This window comes from Anas platyrhynchos, chromosome 8, assembly GCF_047663525.1.
Source record: "Anas platyrhynchos isolate ZD024472 breed Pekin duck chromosome 8, IASCAAS_PekinDuck_T2T, whole genome shotgun sequence".
In the NCBI taxonomy this organism is placed as follows: domain Eukaryota; kingdom Metazoa; phylum Chordata; class Aves; order Anseriformes; family Anatidae; genus Anas; species Anas platyrhynchos.
Window position 1 is genome coordinate 38549591 of NC_092594.1, and position 15897 is coordinate 38565487.

The 15897-nt window shown below is 36.6% G+C and overlaps 1 protein-coding gene across 14 annotated transcripts in view; it reads left to right on the forward strand.

Moving 5' to 3' along the window:
* LRRC7 (leucine rich repeat containing 7) overlaps window positions 1-15897 on the forward strand; it is a 176666-nt gene that overhangs the window by 84327 nt on the left and 76442 nt on the right. For all 14 annotated transcript variants that reach the window (XM_027462559.3, XM_072041781.1, XM_072041780.1 and 11 more), the window contains exons 4-7: window positions 1649-1766; window positions 2669-2747; window positions 3475-3564; window positions 6115-6171. In XM_027462559.3, the coding sequence (XP_027318360.1) occupies window positions 1649-1766; window positions 2669-2747; window positions 3475-3564; window positions 6115-6171 (344 nt within the window). The remainder of the gene's footprint in view (window positions 1-1648; window positions 1767-2668; window positions 2748-3474; window positions 3565-6114; window positions 6172-15897) is intronic.

Here is a 15897-nt window from a genome sequence, read left to right on the forward strand (position 1 = left end):
AAGTGTTCCCCAGCGTGGAGGTAGCTCTCGTGTCGCCCCTCGGGCCTGTCACTGTGCGCTGCGCGGCCTGCTGCTGGCCCCAGCTATGGGGCTGCAGGGGGCTGCAGCGTGGTTTCAGGAACGAACAAGTGCATTTTGTGTGAGATATTGTGGTTCTCACATGGATTTTGTGGGATCAGAAAAGCAGGACTGTCAATAAAAAGGCATGCCAAAGGTGCTATTCAGTCCAAAGGCCCTTTCATGCCTGGTGCCAGGTGGCGGTGGTTCTGGTGTTGGACTTCTTGATGTGAGCCTTGATTGTTCTCTTGGTTCCCCTTCATGTGATCACCCCTCAGATTTCGGAGAATAGATGGTCTTGAGGAAAAAGCAGGGGCTTTTCTTTTCAAAGGATTGCAATAGAAAGTTACTGCAGAAAAAAAAAAAAAAAAAAAAAAAAAAAAGCCGTTTCAAAATGATTTAGTATTTACTTAGAGTGAAGTACCAGGCTGGCATTTGCACACCATTTGTGTGTTAATTTTCTCCCCTCCAGATACTTGGCTGAGCCGTATCTGGGCAATCAAATTGCTATACCTTCTCAGATAGCCTGTAGATGAGTACTTAGGATTTATTCTGATACAGAAGTCTGGAGGAAAGACTAAATCTCTTACAAACACAGCACTGCCATTTGAAGAACACTTCTGAGATGCCCGTTGGTGAGCTCGTCTCCGCAGCATGTCCTGGAGGAGTGCTGAGGAACTCAGCAGAGGCCACTCCTGCAGCCAGCAGGCACGGAGAGGGCTCATTTGGCACCTCCTCGTGCAGCCCAGCCCAACGTTTATTTCTGCTTCATCTAAAAAATACACCTTGCCCATTCTTTGTTTAAGACAGCGATAACCTTGAGGTGCGAAGCACCTAAATGTGAAATAGTTTTTCATGACTACTTTCACTTCATATGAGTTTTATTAATTGGTGCAAGTGTGTTATGCTGCATGATAGTTTTTGAAGAAAGCAGATATGTTAAATAGGTGCTTTCAACACAACTTACTAATTACTTCAGGTTGAAAGGAAGATTTTTTTGTCACAGTGGAAATTCTGACACTTTATAAAAATTGAATTAGCAATTAGCATTAAAAATCAGGATCATATCCTCAATTTGGGGTGGAAGCATGGGGATTTGCAGATTTACAGAACATATTTTGATAATGACTATTTTTTTTCTCAAAGCTAGCAAATTTAGTCTGTGTGCACTCAAAATATTTTAAAATGTATCATGCAATTGTTTTTTTAAACAAAACAACAACAATAATTTAGCACAAGCCACACAAAAAAGTAAATCATTTTTTTTATCACACCTATGAAATAACATTTTCCTTCAAAATGTTGATTGCAATGACTGTACAGTTTTTTACAAAAAACTTCACAGGTTTTGAATATTTCTGCTTCCAAATACTATTCTGGTGATTCTTTTCAACCACGTGTAAGCTGTGTTTGTGATACTAAACAGTCTTTGGAATGTCTTCTCAAATAACTGCTTTTCAAAATATAATTGCATTTTTGAATTCTTATGTAATAAAAGCAATTTTGTGATATTTGTTACTTTAGTATTTAAATATTGTTCCCAAGCTGATTTTTTTCATGAAACCCTGTAAAGTATCTTTTTATGTTACAGCAACTGTTCAACTGTCAAGCTTTACGCAAACTGAGTATACCTGACAATGACCTTTCCAGTCTGCCAACCACTATTGCTAGCTTAGTTAATCTCAGAGAACTTGATATCAGTAAAAATGGTAAGAGATCAACAAGATAAGTATTTTAAAGATTTGTAACGAATAAACAAACAACAATAAGGAAATTTCAATTCCTATCAGCTTGTGTTCTAGAAAACTTGCTCTTTTTCTGGATCATGTTTTGTGTTCTTATCTGGCACTTGACAAGTCCAGGCAGATATCTACCTTGTTTATTTTCCTTTAAAAAAAAATAGAGGTCTCTCTGGTGTAGTAAACCACAACAAGTTATGACTGATAAGCACTAAAAATAGGAGTGTAGGACCATTTTCACTGCACTTAGGAACCATTCCACTTTCCAAAGTGGCGTGGTATTTAATGAACTCTTGTGGACCAGGTTCGCTAGTGTAAGTAAGCATATAAGGATGCAGATGAACAACTGGATTTACATAGCCAGACCGATTTGCTGACCTGTATTTCCAAAATAGATATTTACATATTTACACGGTTAAAAACATTTTCATGTCTGAACTTAAGTGTTTTTGTTTTGAAAATTAGACTTAGTCACTCTTGGAAATTTTGAAACGTTTATTATTAATATAATCCTAGAGACTCTCAGAATTATATACGTAGAGAAGGGGGATGGGGGGAAGGAGGGGGGAGCAAAAAAGGAAAAGATGAGCAGCTGGGACACAAATGGAAGACACAAATATCAGCACAAATGATGTCACTCTAACTCCAGAAGATTACATAAACCAAGTATTAACAGACTATTTTTAGTACATGGTATATTGGCTGTTGCAGTACACTTATTTATAGCTTAAATATCTTTTAGAGTGTAATACTAGAAAATTTATTTTCCTGTTATAGCTTATGTCTGATTTGAAAATGTCAAATGAACTCATTTATGAAACAAGCTGAACAGTTTTCGTGTGTGTATAATCATACTTTCAATATTTTTTTAGGAATTCAAGACTTTCCAGAAAATATTAAATGTTGTAAGTGTTTAACAATTATTGAAGCCAGTGTCAATCCAGTATCTAAGTGAGTATCAGTAGCTTGTGTTTGTATACTGCAAGTGCAGAAAATGTATGCAAAGTGAACTGAAATTTAAAGACCAGTATCAAGTTTATTTGCAAGATTAATCTACATTTCTTTTTAACTGTTTAAAATCCAAGATGATGTACCTATGAAAAGATCTGTGTTCTATAACAAACATGGTGTTCCTCCACATGATAGAGAAAGAAAAGCATTGGCAAAGCAGTCTGTTTAGTGCAGCCTTTAGACATGGGGCTGGCAACTGATGTGTTTGGGAAGCAAGCCATGCTGCATCCTCACTTCCCATAATTTTTTGGTTGGGACTTTAGCAATCCTTTTTCTCGCTGAAAACTTGTGATAGTAACCACCATCAATCTCTTTTGTAACCTCATGACTTACAAAATGGAGTGAAGGAAGTGAAAAGATGAAACTTTAAATATTTTAAAAAGCGAGAAAGAAAGAAAACACCTTTGTCTTAAAAGCCTCACCGAGGGATGTAGAAGAAGCTGATATAACTTGAATGTGCAAAGTATTTGAATTTGATGTGGTTATAGCAATGTGGAAAAGATGAGAACAGTCAGAAATGTCTGTAAAAAGTTGCTCAGTAAGTCCTTGATAATTTAGGTAGAAAAAGAAGGTGAGAGAGAAAGTCATCTTTCTCTTTCTAAATATATATTGTTATTGTTTCCATAGCAACTTCAGTGTGAGCACTAAGTTTCTAACTGTTTTTTAGGCTGCCAGATGGCTTTACACAACTTCTAAATTTGACCCAGCTCTATCTAAATGATGCCTTTTTGGAGTTTCTTCCTGCTAACTTTGGAAGGTAAGAATTAGTCATCAAAGCACATTGCTCTTTCGTATGAACTCACTTGAGGCTGATAGCATTTTAAAACTGTATTTATTTTATTTTTATTTTTTTTAAACAGCAGAAGGTATAGATTTTTGCTCTTCAGCCCTATTTTGATGAATGATTGTTGTTGGAGAAAATTTTATGTCAGCAAGAATTTTATGATGAAGTGAAGCACTTTGCTGGTTTAGGGAAAAAGTAGAGAGAAATAGAAATTGGAGAAAAGGCCTGTCCTTGATCAAATGTGTTATTAAATTGCGGGGAGGGCAGAAAATAACAATATGGTCTATACCTACTGAAAAATGAACAGAAAGAATGTCGTGAGTCAGAGAGGTAGATAAGGAATGACCGAGCATGGTGAAGCAAGCAGAGCAAAAATATTAAAGGAAGAACAAGGGAGAAGGTTCAAAAGACAGCAGAGCAGAAGGAATATGGAATGAGAGTAAAAATAAATACAGGAGAAACTGAGTCAAAAAGTGTTAGAAAAGGATGAAGCAAAGGGCAGAAAAAGCAAAGTTAAGACAATTTGTCCATTTAAAAGTGGATCCTTCCACTGCTCGAGTCTGGATGAAGCACGAAGTTTGTCCCTCCTCTGTTACACTGCTAAGGGAACAGGAATGGGCAGCCTTTCTGCCCTCTGGCTGTCCAGCTGGGTAATGAAACTTCCAGTTTGCTAGATTACATGTATATTGTCCAGAAGACAGGATTAAGGGACAAAATAGATATGTTTTACCAAAATTCATGCAGTATTAGTTTTTTCCTGGTCCACCTAGCTACCCATGTGTATTTCACTGTTCCCCTGGCAATATCATCACAGCACTCCAAAATTAACACTGAAGTGACGTATTTTGTGTTGGAAACAACATTGGTATGCTCAGATGCTGGCCAGCGGAATGTGCTGCTTTATTGGCATTTGCTTGGTGGACCCATCACTGACCCAGGGCTCAGGCCAGGTGTTATACTGAGCAGAAAATGCCCAGCTGAAGATGAGTATTTGGAATATCAGAGTAAATCTGAAGACTGCTTTTGCAGTTCACAATCATACAACACGTACAAATGTCAAGGAAAAATAAATGCACGAAACACCCAATTTATCAGCTGTGCAGTGTTTCTGTTCATGGTAAATTTATATTCATTATTCTCTTCTGAAGCTTTGCTGGTACTTTGTCTAGTAATCGTTGATGCTTAAGGACATTCCTAGTATTCTAAATCTCCTAGCACTTTTTTTTTTACAAGTGCAGATTTTATCTAAATGAAATGACACTAGTTCCAGGTGTGGTTGTTACTCCATTATGATTATGCTGCTCCTATATCATTTTTTGGTATCCTGCCTTTACAAATCCTTGTCATGTTTCTGAAGCTTCCAACATTAGTGTACAGAAATTGCACTTTTTTTTTTTTTTTAATAACCACATGTGGCTCTTTAACTGTATCTCTCTTATTGCTCTTCTCCAAATTTTAGTGCTTTCTTTATCTCTTCTGCTACAGAAAACGTCAGTTAATCTCTTATAGTCTCATTTAGCTATGTGAATAAAGTCAGGAATGGAGCCTTCCTGAGCATCACATAAACATCTCTCCACATTTCTCATTTAAAAGCATTCCCTTAAGCCCTGGTTAAGTGCAAATGTAGGATTTAAAAGTGTTTTCTGCTTTGTTTGGAAGGAAAAAGGGAAAATCATAGCTTTCTAGAAAAGCATATTATTGGGAAGACTGGGGTTTAAGAAAGAGAAAACCAGTATTGTGCTCGACAGAGAACTATTTAAGGCTTTGTTGCATTTTTTTTAACTTTCCTCACATACAAATATATACTTATAGAAATGATGTTATGAGCTTAAAATCGTACATGGTGTGACTCTGATGTGACGTCTCTGTTTAAAAATGACACAGTTACAAACTAGTTTTGCAGAAGCAGTTGATTTCACACAGCTTAAATAATGCCAGTTAGAGTTTGCAAAATGACATGGGATTGTGAAGAACTGTTGTATATAGGTTCTGATTCATGCCAACACTTAGGCATATGTCCTGCTTCTGCATAAAGTACAGTAAGTTAAATGGAGATCTCTTCTGTAGTATCAGTCTGCCTGTGTGGAGGTATAGAAGTCAAAGCTAAAAATGCATAAGACAGTTGTGAACTCAATAGCAGGTTTTTATTCTTTCACAGATCTGGAAATGTTTGAGAGTAATTAACTTTTCCTCTGTTTACCTCATTTGAATTATTAGTAAAAATAGTTTAGAGTTGTTATGAAAAACTGAGGTATGTCAGTTTTTCAGAACAGTCCAGATAAGGACATAAAAGAAAAATTATGTACATATGAAGCTATTTGTTTCTGAATGCATTTTATTCGATATTCAATCCATCAATAGCTGGATTTATTGTTATACATTATTGTTATATTATTGTCTTATTGTTATACATTAAGCAGATTCATTTTTTTGTTACTGTTGAAATAAGTAGTTTCAAATCATTCTTATGGATTTCTGAACTAATTCATAAAATGAACTAATTATTTTCTATTATGTTCCTAGACTTGTCAAATTGAGAATTTTGGAGTTAAGGGAGAATCATTTGAAAACTCTACCAAAGTAAGTGATTGAATATTTATGTAACTCTCAGTTGAAATTTCCAAGAGTGCAAAATAATTTCATTTGTAGCAATACAACTGTGCTGTTTGTGTTCAGTTATTTTTTTCTACTGTTAAAAGAAATTCTGCTGAAGGTTTTTAGCAAAAAGTAAGCATATAATGGAAGATGGACCCTGGCACAGTAGCTGACTATAACTCCATACCCCAAATCTACAGTGTAACGTTTAAAATATTAAATGTAAATAGAATTGAGAAACAAAACATGGGATAACCCTGGCCAGTGATTATGTGACAGTATTTTCCTCATCAAGAAGTAATCTGATGTGTTGGAAACATTTTCAGTATAACCTCAGTAGAACAATCTCCTTATATGATCCATGCAGATGTTAAGTGTATTTGGTCATTTACAATGCTATTTGGAAACTTGTATCATCAGAATATTGAAGAAATGTCCGGTTTGGTACCATTTCTTGAATTATTTACAAAAAAAGAAAAATGTGTGTCTCCGGGCTTTACTGGCATTTGACCAACACTTAAATGGCATTTTGAAAAGGAAACAATAAAGAAATGAAAAATAAAATCTAGGGTTCCCATTCTGAATACAGGAACTACCACTGCATAAAGCAGGGAGTACATTTTTACAGTCAGACCGATATTATATAAATGTTTTATGTGACAGGGATCCTTACCAATGAAAAAATATCCATGGCTATGGGAATTGTTCTAAATGGAGGTCGTATGTTCCCATTATAAGTGAGAGTTATAATGATGGTGAATCGACTGTATTTATGCAACTTTGCTGATACAAAATTGTTTGTTATTTAGTTTATTTAAAAAGGGCACTTTGTTCAGCAACCATGTGTTTACTAAAATCTGATGTACAGGCATTTTACACCTATATGGGATATAATGATGTTTTCACTACTTCCTGTGGGCATTTACCTAAAGGCAAAACACTTTTATTTTTTATATGACAGCTATTTTTTAAGTTAAAAGAATATATTCCTGATATCATTGGAAAACTATGGAGGCCAGCTCTTAAATATCGGTCTCTTTTAGAAGGGAAGTCTCTGCACACAGAAGGTGCCTGTCAGAATAAATGGATTGTGTGTGTGCTAGTATTGAAGAATTGGAATTCCACAATAATTTTAATCAAATGGAATATTTTGATACTTCTGGTCTAACGATAATCCCACTGAAGGTGATACATTTTTCACTGAGGTCAGTGGCAGCAAGGTTAGACTTGTGTGTCCTCAGTACTAATAAAAATGATCAGTGCTCTGTTACTGCTGTGATACATGGTGCTTACCAGGCAATTGTCGAGTTTGGCATGTGTTTGGAAGACCTCCTACCTAAGGGTAGCCTCTGGTTTTAGCAGCACTAGGTTTTCTAAAGTGGCTAAGCGTGACTTTTCCCCATGTGTAATTCTGACAATAAGGAAATTCTGTGACTCCAGTAACCAGGGGAAATGTTATTTGCAGGTGTTTGTTCTCTGCTCCGTGCTGTGGCAGAAGGCATTGATGCTGTCCTTAAAACTATTGGTAAAATAGCTGTATTAAAAAATAAAGTAAAAGTAAGAGGGAAGAAAGATGGCAAGGTCATTTTTGCATGAGATGAGACAAAAATGAGAGATCTATGTATTTCTGGACTTTTTTGTCTTCCGGAGCAGTTTTCTCTGCAAGCAAAAAAATATATATAAAAATAAAAAAATGAGTAATTGTGACCAGAGCACTGTGCCTGTGAGAGAACAACCTGCCGTTAGGAACACAAATGCAGTGAGGTAAATCAGAATGCATTTTACACTCTAGTGATAAAACAGGAGATGGAAGTCTTTCAGCTAGGCGCTTAAAGGCTTTCATTCTTACCCTAAAGTTTATTTGATGTATTGTGGATAAAGTAACCTGATTATGCTGGTAGTTTGTTCAGCAATTCTGATGTAAGAGTAGACGTGAAAAGGAAGTTAAATAAAAATTTTAAGACTGTACGTTGGCTTTCAAATAGTTTTGAAATGTACTGTAAGACCATTTCAAGTAACTTCTGCTCAGTACTGCTACCGTACTCAGTGCAACTTAGAAGATGTGGAACAAAAAGTTATCAAAAAGCAGATTGTGCTCTTTCATCTGTTCTGTGCTGTCAGACAGATGCATATAAAGAATTTTTGTAGGAAACTTTTAGCATTTTGGCATAAATAGCAATTAAACGTGCTTTGTGTTTACCATAGCTCTACTTTTGCTTCTCAGTCAACAGGTCAAGACTGTTGTAAAATGTACCCATAGTAACTGAATGCAAAATGTTCAAAAGTTATTTACAAAATCATCAGATTAAGTAAATACTAATGATCGGTGGCTGAAAGGTAGCTCTCTAACCAGAGCTTAGATCTCAAAAATGTCCCTCTTTAAGACATCTTTTATTAAAAAATGAGAGCTCTCCTTTGACTGTTGAATTTGTCAACATAATTTTCCAGCACTTAAAACTGATCTAAACATATCACTGTGTTCCCCAGCAGTTCCCTGATAGGAAATTAGTGACGCATGCTTCATGAAACGTTTTGAAGAGTTTTCTGATTTCTTCTGACAAGCATACCAAACATTTAAAACAACATTGTCTTGCTGTACCGTCGTGGTCTGGAGATGTACCTTAGTTCTCAGATGAACATGCTGCAGGACGTTGCTGTTTTCTCTCAGCAGTACTTTCTCTTCAGAAAATCCTCTTAGGTTTACTGCTACTTTTATATACTGAAAATAGTTTGATTAAAGATTGTTACGGATACCTATTTCCAAGAGCTTTGGGGAAATTAGAAATATTTGGAAATCTCTCTCCAATATTACAAATATTTTATTAAGCATTAATTTGTGTAACAAAACCAGAAAAAATGTGTTTTCTTCTCTGTAATTTCTGTTAACTTTCTGGAGCATTTGTGAGATTCTGACTACGTTTCTTAAGCCTGAAATATGTTACTACCTTGATCACAAGGCCCTCTTTGGCTTGAAGAATCAAGCAATATAATTTATATTATTCTGTTTGGATAAAAGTGTACTTGATCTTTAGTCGCTGCAGTGACATGTAATATCACTGTAGTAGCTCAGGGCGATGTTTAATAGACCGCAGCTCCCAATAGCTGTGTAGCATTCTGTTCTGTAATGCTACCCTACTGAATATGTATTTGGAGCTAGAGGCAAGGCTTTCAATTGCCAGTGATGTTTTCAGGCATTTTGCACCCAAACTGAAGCAATTATATTCAGTGGAGAGATTCCTGTTAGCTTCAATGGGTTTTGAATGAGGCAATTTGTGCTTCAGTGTTTAATTATTCTGTGTTTGAGTTATTTCTCAGAGTGGAGGGATGTAATTCCCAGTTTTCTATCCTGCTGAATAATGCTCTGGTCCAACCTGGATGGGAAGATACGGGAGAACAGGAGGCTGCCAAGGGGGAGCCACTTGGAGAACTGCAGTAGGAGACCTCCGGAGTCCCACAGGTGCCTACAAGGACCTGTCTTGCCCTCGGTCCTATCTGTGGCAGTGGTTGAGCCTCACCTGGCAAGGCCTGAAAAACTTGATTTCTGAAAACCTCTTTTCATTAACATCCTTTCCAAGTCATTTACAAACAACTTGAGCAGCATGTGCCCCAGCCCAGAGCCTCCTCCTACACCCTCTCATTTATTTAGTTAGTTCCAATCTGCGGCCATTTATTTACCTACACAAAGACCTTCTAAGCATCACAGAGATGCTTAGGTTAAGAATTTCCAGTTTGGTAAACTATATTGTCCAGATCTCTTGTACTCTTGACTCTTTCAAGTGGCTCCAGGAGGTTTCTGAGTCACCCTTTCTCATCAGAAAAACTGTTGATTTTTTTCCCAGTGTGTTATATTTCTCTTTACTTTGTTATTTCCCTTACATTATTGTTTAGAAGAGTTTCTGTTAATTTGTCTGGTACAGATGCCAGTCAGTGACATGTGGCTTCCTAGACTTATCCTGGAGTAATTTAAAAGCTGTTGTGCCAGTAGTTATACACTTCCCAGTCATCTAGCACTGAAGCACCGTATGAGAGGTTTTGTGTCATACGTGCATATTGTTAGAGCTCTTTACCTGAGTACCATTTCATCTCAGCAATTTTGCGCTGTTCATTTGGTTTGCTTTATTGAGACTTCTGCTTAAGACAAATCCCCCAGTTGATTCTCTGTGGGTAAGCACTGCAGCATGGGAGCCTGCCCAAGCTCTGAATACAAATGTAGAAAATTAATTTAGTTTTTCTGCTATGACCTTCTTTTCTTTTTTCCTGAGCATTCCTTTTATATCCTTTCCATAGGCTCTGGCAGGTTTCCTGCTCCTGAGGTGCTTGAAGAAAGATTTATTATTACTTTTTATGCCTTTTTTTCAAATATTTCTGAAGATAGTTTCTGGCCTTTTATAGCTAACCATTCTGTTCTATTTTCCTTATTTGGATGTGTTTTCATCTCTTTGAAGGATGTCTTCTAAGTCTCACATTTTATTTTTTTTTTTAGCCATGTTTGCTTTGGATTTTCTCAGGTCCTTTGCACAGGTAGTTTTGTATTGCTTTAATTCTTGCACATGTGTTGATCTTATCACAGCAGCAATTTAGCTTCTTAGCTGGTAGGAAGAACTTCTTGCTGTGATTATTTCCCTCTTACCTGCCCAGAGCCTTCCTGAAAAAAGCTGGTGCCACTTACCCCAGAGGCCAGACATGGCTTGTGAAGGGCTGCTCATGTTGGGCCTGACCCTGCTGATGCAGGGAGGGATGTGTGCCTGCATCTCGCAGAGGTGCAAGTATATCGTGCTGTTTTAACACCATGATGGTGAACCAGGAATTAATGAGTCTTTCTGACAAATGTGAAGGGTTTGAGTGTGTGAGCACGCCTGACTTGGTGACAGTGAAATAGATGCTCGCGATGTTGTTGCAATATTCTCATTTCAGTCTGGATAAACAGCTTTCACACCTCTGTTACCCTCTTCTCTATTTCCTACTCTTAATTGCAGCTTCAGCTTAGATGGCTTTGTCTCACCTCTAGTACAAACAAATCGGAGTGTAGTTTTTCTGTATGAGTGCACAATGAGGCTCTTTCTAACCTAGTGGTTAAAAAATTATTAGGCTAGCAGTGTTTGTGTTGATGTTTTTGAAGCCATTTGCCAAATAAATTTTGTGTTGGGACTGTGAACTCTAAGGCCTGTACTTCATTCTGAGGCTGTTGGAATGGCTCTGAGTATTGGACATTCCTGTAAGAACCACAAAATGGGTTGACAGAAACTAAGCTGTGTGATTAATCCAACCACTCTGGTGCTTTTATTAAAATAAAATTATTTAATAATTTTATCTGAGGATTTGTGTAAATGATAAAAAGTACCTCTATGTTTTCTCGCTGCTTGGTAAGTGGATTTTACTGATGTCTGTGAGTTTCAGCTGCAGAGCACTTCTGTTTGTGTTAGCACACATTGTTAGAAAGTACACCTCTTCCAACCAATTAGTTGTTTCTGAGAAGTTCCCTCAAACTAGCTGAATGAAAATTCCCAGTGGATACAAATCCTGAAGTCGTGTTTGTGCTGCCCACACTGTAGGAAACAATTTCTGTGTTACATGAGTCAACCTTAAATCATGCAGCAGGAGCTGGGTTCTGCAGGTGGCCTGTGGGTATGATTGCTTCATTTCTGACCACAGTTTGAGGCCTGGTGCCTATTTTCTGGATGTTTAGTTCCAATAAATGTACTATTGGGCAGTAGACCTTCCAAATACAGACTGATATTCTCCCTAAAAGAGTAAAAATCAAAAGCTTCTGTGTTCAAACTAGATTTAAATCTAGATTATTGAAAGGAATATATTGCTCTTGCCCTACTACCAATGGGCATCTGGTTAAATCCTGGCATTATTTTCCTAGTTTTTTATTTTGTTGTTTTGTTGGTGGTGGTGGTGGTTTTTGTTTTGTTTTGTTTTCTTATAAGCAGTAAGGTAGATCTGTTAGGCAGACTTTACATGTCTAGCACAGGCAGTATTTTTATATCCATCTTGACTTTTTTTCCAGGAGTTTGCATATAGCTTGGTTTGTGCATCAAAAATAAAGGTTGTCTTTTATAACTTAAACCAAAGATCCTTTCAAATGCATTGGAGCTCGAAGGAACCAGTGTGCTCAGGCTGATGAAAGTACCCACTTAGGATGGAAGAGTAAATCGTAAAACCTAAAATCTCATATAACATAACTACACCACCATGTTTAAAAAGCAGAGATATGTAGAAGCTATATACAAATATGCCTTTGGTGTGTTTGTGTGCACATTTATGCAGTTAGATAAAATATATGTGTACGTGTTTATATATACATATCCACACGTATATGCTATATAAACATATATGAATGTGCTGTCTCTTTCTCATCAAATGGTTAACAGCAACTAACCTGGCATAAAAAAACAAACTAGCTAATCCAGAAATTAACCCTATTCCAAGTCTAAATTTTTAGCCAAGTGTTTTAGGAACAGTGGTACATACACAAAACTCAGATGGTTCCCCTCCCTCGTGTTCATCACTTTGCTTGCTGGCCTGCTGAGGATGCCTGGTTGTTTCAGGATAGTGCTGAGTTATTACATTGATTGAAGTAAATCTCCCTCTGTTCTTCAAAGCCGGTACATGAATTTACAGCTTAGTTGGAAAGAAATGTTCTGAGCACATTTCTGTAACAACAAAATTTTTTAAGTTGTCTAACAGTCCCATTGAAACCTGGTCTGGTTACCACTCTTACAGAAGCTCATTAATTTGCATTTAAATTTATATTTTCTGAAATTAGGCTCTGTCATAAATATTCATTGGTCTTCATAGCAGACTTGACACTCCTAAACTGAAGGTTTGGGGACATTAATATCCTGTTAAATTCCTGAGAGGAGACCAGGGTACTTCATATTTCAGGAAGGAACCTGGAAACAGTACCTGCACCGAGCAGCAAGGCAGCCTGCCTGTGGTTTTTCAAAAACCTTTGAATAAATTGAAGGAGTTAGCATGGTCTTTGCTTTTAGAGCTGTTTGAGCTCAGGAAAACACCTTCTCAGGGTTTTGTAGGATATCCTTCAGTAGAAACTGGTGAAACTGAAAAACTGTAGAAACTGCAATTGTAAATGGTGAGTCACTAGGGTCTGAGAAAGTGTAGGCGCTGGTAATTGATGAGAAAATACTTGTATTTGCTGCACTCATCTTAATGACTCACCATTTCCCACCTGAAGCTGTGGCTTCTCATCTCTTCTTTGATTTTCTTGACAATAGATATTAGAGCTATTAGGGTTTTGTTGTTGTTTACAATACCATGCTTTTAGGAAATAACATACAATGAAGACATTACCAAGGGGATGGGTCCTTGGCAGCTAATGTTTGGAAAAAAACAACAGGTCTTGTCTTTGCCTTCAGCTAGTGCTTAGAATTAATTTGCTGTGTGAAGAGTAAAAGTTTTAGATCAAATTCTCAAGAACAGCCTCTAAAATTGGAAGAACTGTGGAATTCTGAAGATGAGCAATTAAAACTGGGAGAAATTTAATAATATGGTGTGCAAGGTCATGTACTGAGGGACTAATATGAAATTATGCTATAAATTAGGGGTTCTTCAGTCAGAAATCACACTGGAGAAAAAAAGACATTATTGTATTAGTGGGATGTAAAATGTCTATGAGTCATCAACCTAGCAGAGTCCTGACAAAGCCAAATGTTCTTTGACAAAGTTTTTCCACTGGAGAGACCGAAGTGTTTGTGGCACTGTACAGAAAATAAGGGAGACCTCGTTAGGAAAGATTCCAAATGCAACAAGTACGAGGAAGAGCTAAGGAAGGTCCAAATCCTGTGGGAAAAATAATGATTGCAAAATGTGTCGTAAGACAAGGCTCTAGAAATAGCACATTGCTGTGAAAACAGAAGTTGGGGGGAGATATGTTAGTGTTTGTCTCTACACACACAGTCAGGTGAGGCAACTTGGAAGAGAAAATTGCTCCCCGTGCAAAGCAAAGTTTGTTGATTATGAAGCACAGTGTCTAAAATCAACCCGAATAGTAAGTTTTATCACAAGTGATACAAGCATGTTGTAAGATTCTTTCTGTTGATTAGCAACTTTATATTCCTTCGAAGAAGTCAACATGCATTATTCTATTACTCCTTAGTTAGAATCATAGAATCATAGAATATCCTGAGTTGGAAGGGACCCTCAAGGATCATCAAGTCCAACTCTTGACACCGCACAGGTCTACCCAAGTTCAGACCATGTGACTAAGTGCACAGTCCAATCTCTTCTTAAATTCAGACAGGAATTTGTTCAGTTGTTGTTTTAAATTGCATTAAAGTACATTTAAGTACATTACATTAGAGTACCTTTCTGAAAGATATTTATTTTTTAAATAGCTGTGCCATCAGTTTGCAGTTGTTTCAGTGCAACCTTCGTATCTTTCATACCTGTCAGCTTGAGTCAGGAATAGCATGACTTTAGGGAAGTGATGATGGTGAAGGGTATTTTTTTTCCTGTTGTTATAATTAACCTTTTTGCATTCATGTGTTTTCAGTTTTAAAATGTAAACTTGATGTTTTCTAGTCTCAACTGCACAGCTTTAGGTTTTAGTTGTAATAAAATGTAACTATGGAAAAATACTGGCAATATGTTTTAGTCACATGGTCATATTTCTGAGGATTGAGGCTAGTAAGTATATTTTCTGTCAGAATTCACATTTCACTTGTAAAATTATTGTTTAGACACACCTATTGTAGGCAATGTGATATAAAGCTGGTACTCTTCTGTTTTGCTTTTTTTCTGCAAACGTCCCAAGTTCTAAAGGGAATCTCTGGGTTTTTACTGCCACTTTTTGCATTACAACAGTACTTCTGTGCATTCTAGTTCCACAATTGAGCAGTTCTCAAAAATGCTGAGAAAAATACAAATTTCTATTTTTGCATAATATTTTATTATGGATGTTTGAAATTCTTCCGTGATTAAGGGCAAAGGGTCTGTTTTCTTCCACCTGCTTAAAAGCACAGAAGGTCACTATCATCTGAAATTTTCCATGAAAGGTATTTCAAACAGAAGCAAAAAGGATGCCATCCATTAACTTTTTCCTTCTGGGTAATGAATGGAATGGTGAAACCAATCAACCAATCTTTTTGTGCATATGTAGTGTATCTGTTGTGTCTTCAAAGATGAAAATACATTATCACAAAACGTACAGGGGAGAAGAATCCCGTTTTTCACCCAGAAGAGTTCAGTCTAACTATGAAACTAAATTTAATGGATTTTTCTATCTTTTGAATTTCTAGTGTAGGTTTTTTTTTTTTTTTTCCATAAATATAATGTGAAAATTTGATATTTCTCTTCCTTCCCTCCTTCCCTCCTTCCTGTTGCTCATTTCTTAGGAGTGAGACTGTGTATAAGGAGACTCAAAAGATCAAGGTTTCTAAGCAGAATCTTAAGAAATTTATAAAAAAACACGCAGTAAGTTGGTAAGGAAACAATGTAAGGTGTTGTAGACTAGATTCTGCCTTGGCAGAACATATCTCTAATAATGGCAGGTATTTTGCAGAGGTTATTTACAAATTTGAATTATCTACCTGTAGAGAGTTAAAAAAGGTCTTATGACTTTCTGTAGCTAAGACTTTGTTTTGAATTGAAAAAATAAAGAGTATAATGTAGTCAGGTCTTGTATAAATACATTTTCTGTGTTGAATGCTGGAATTCCTCTATAAATAATCATTTTAGTATAGAAAC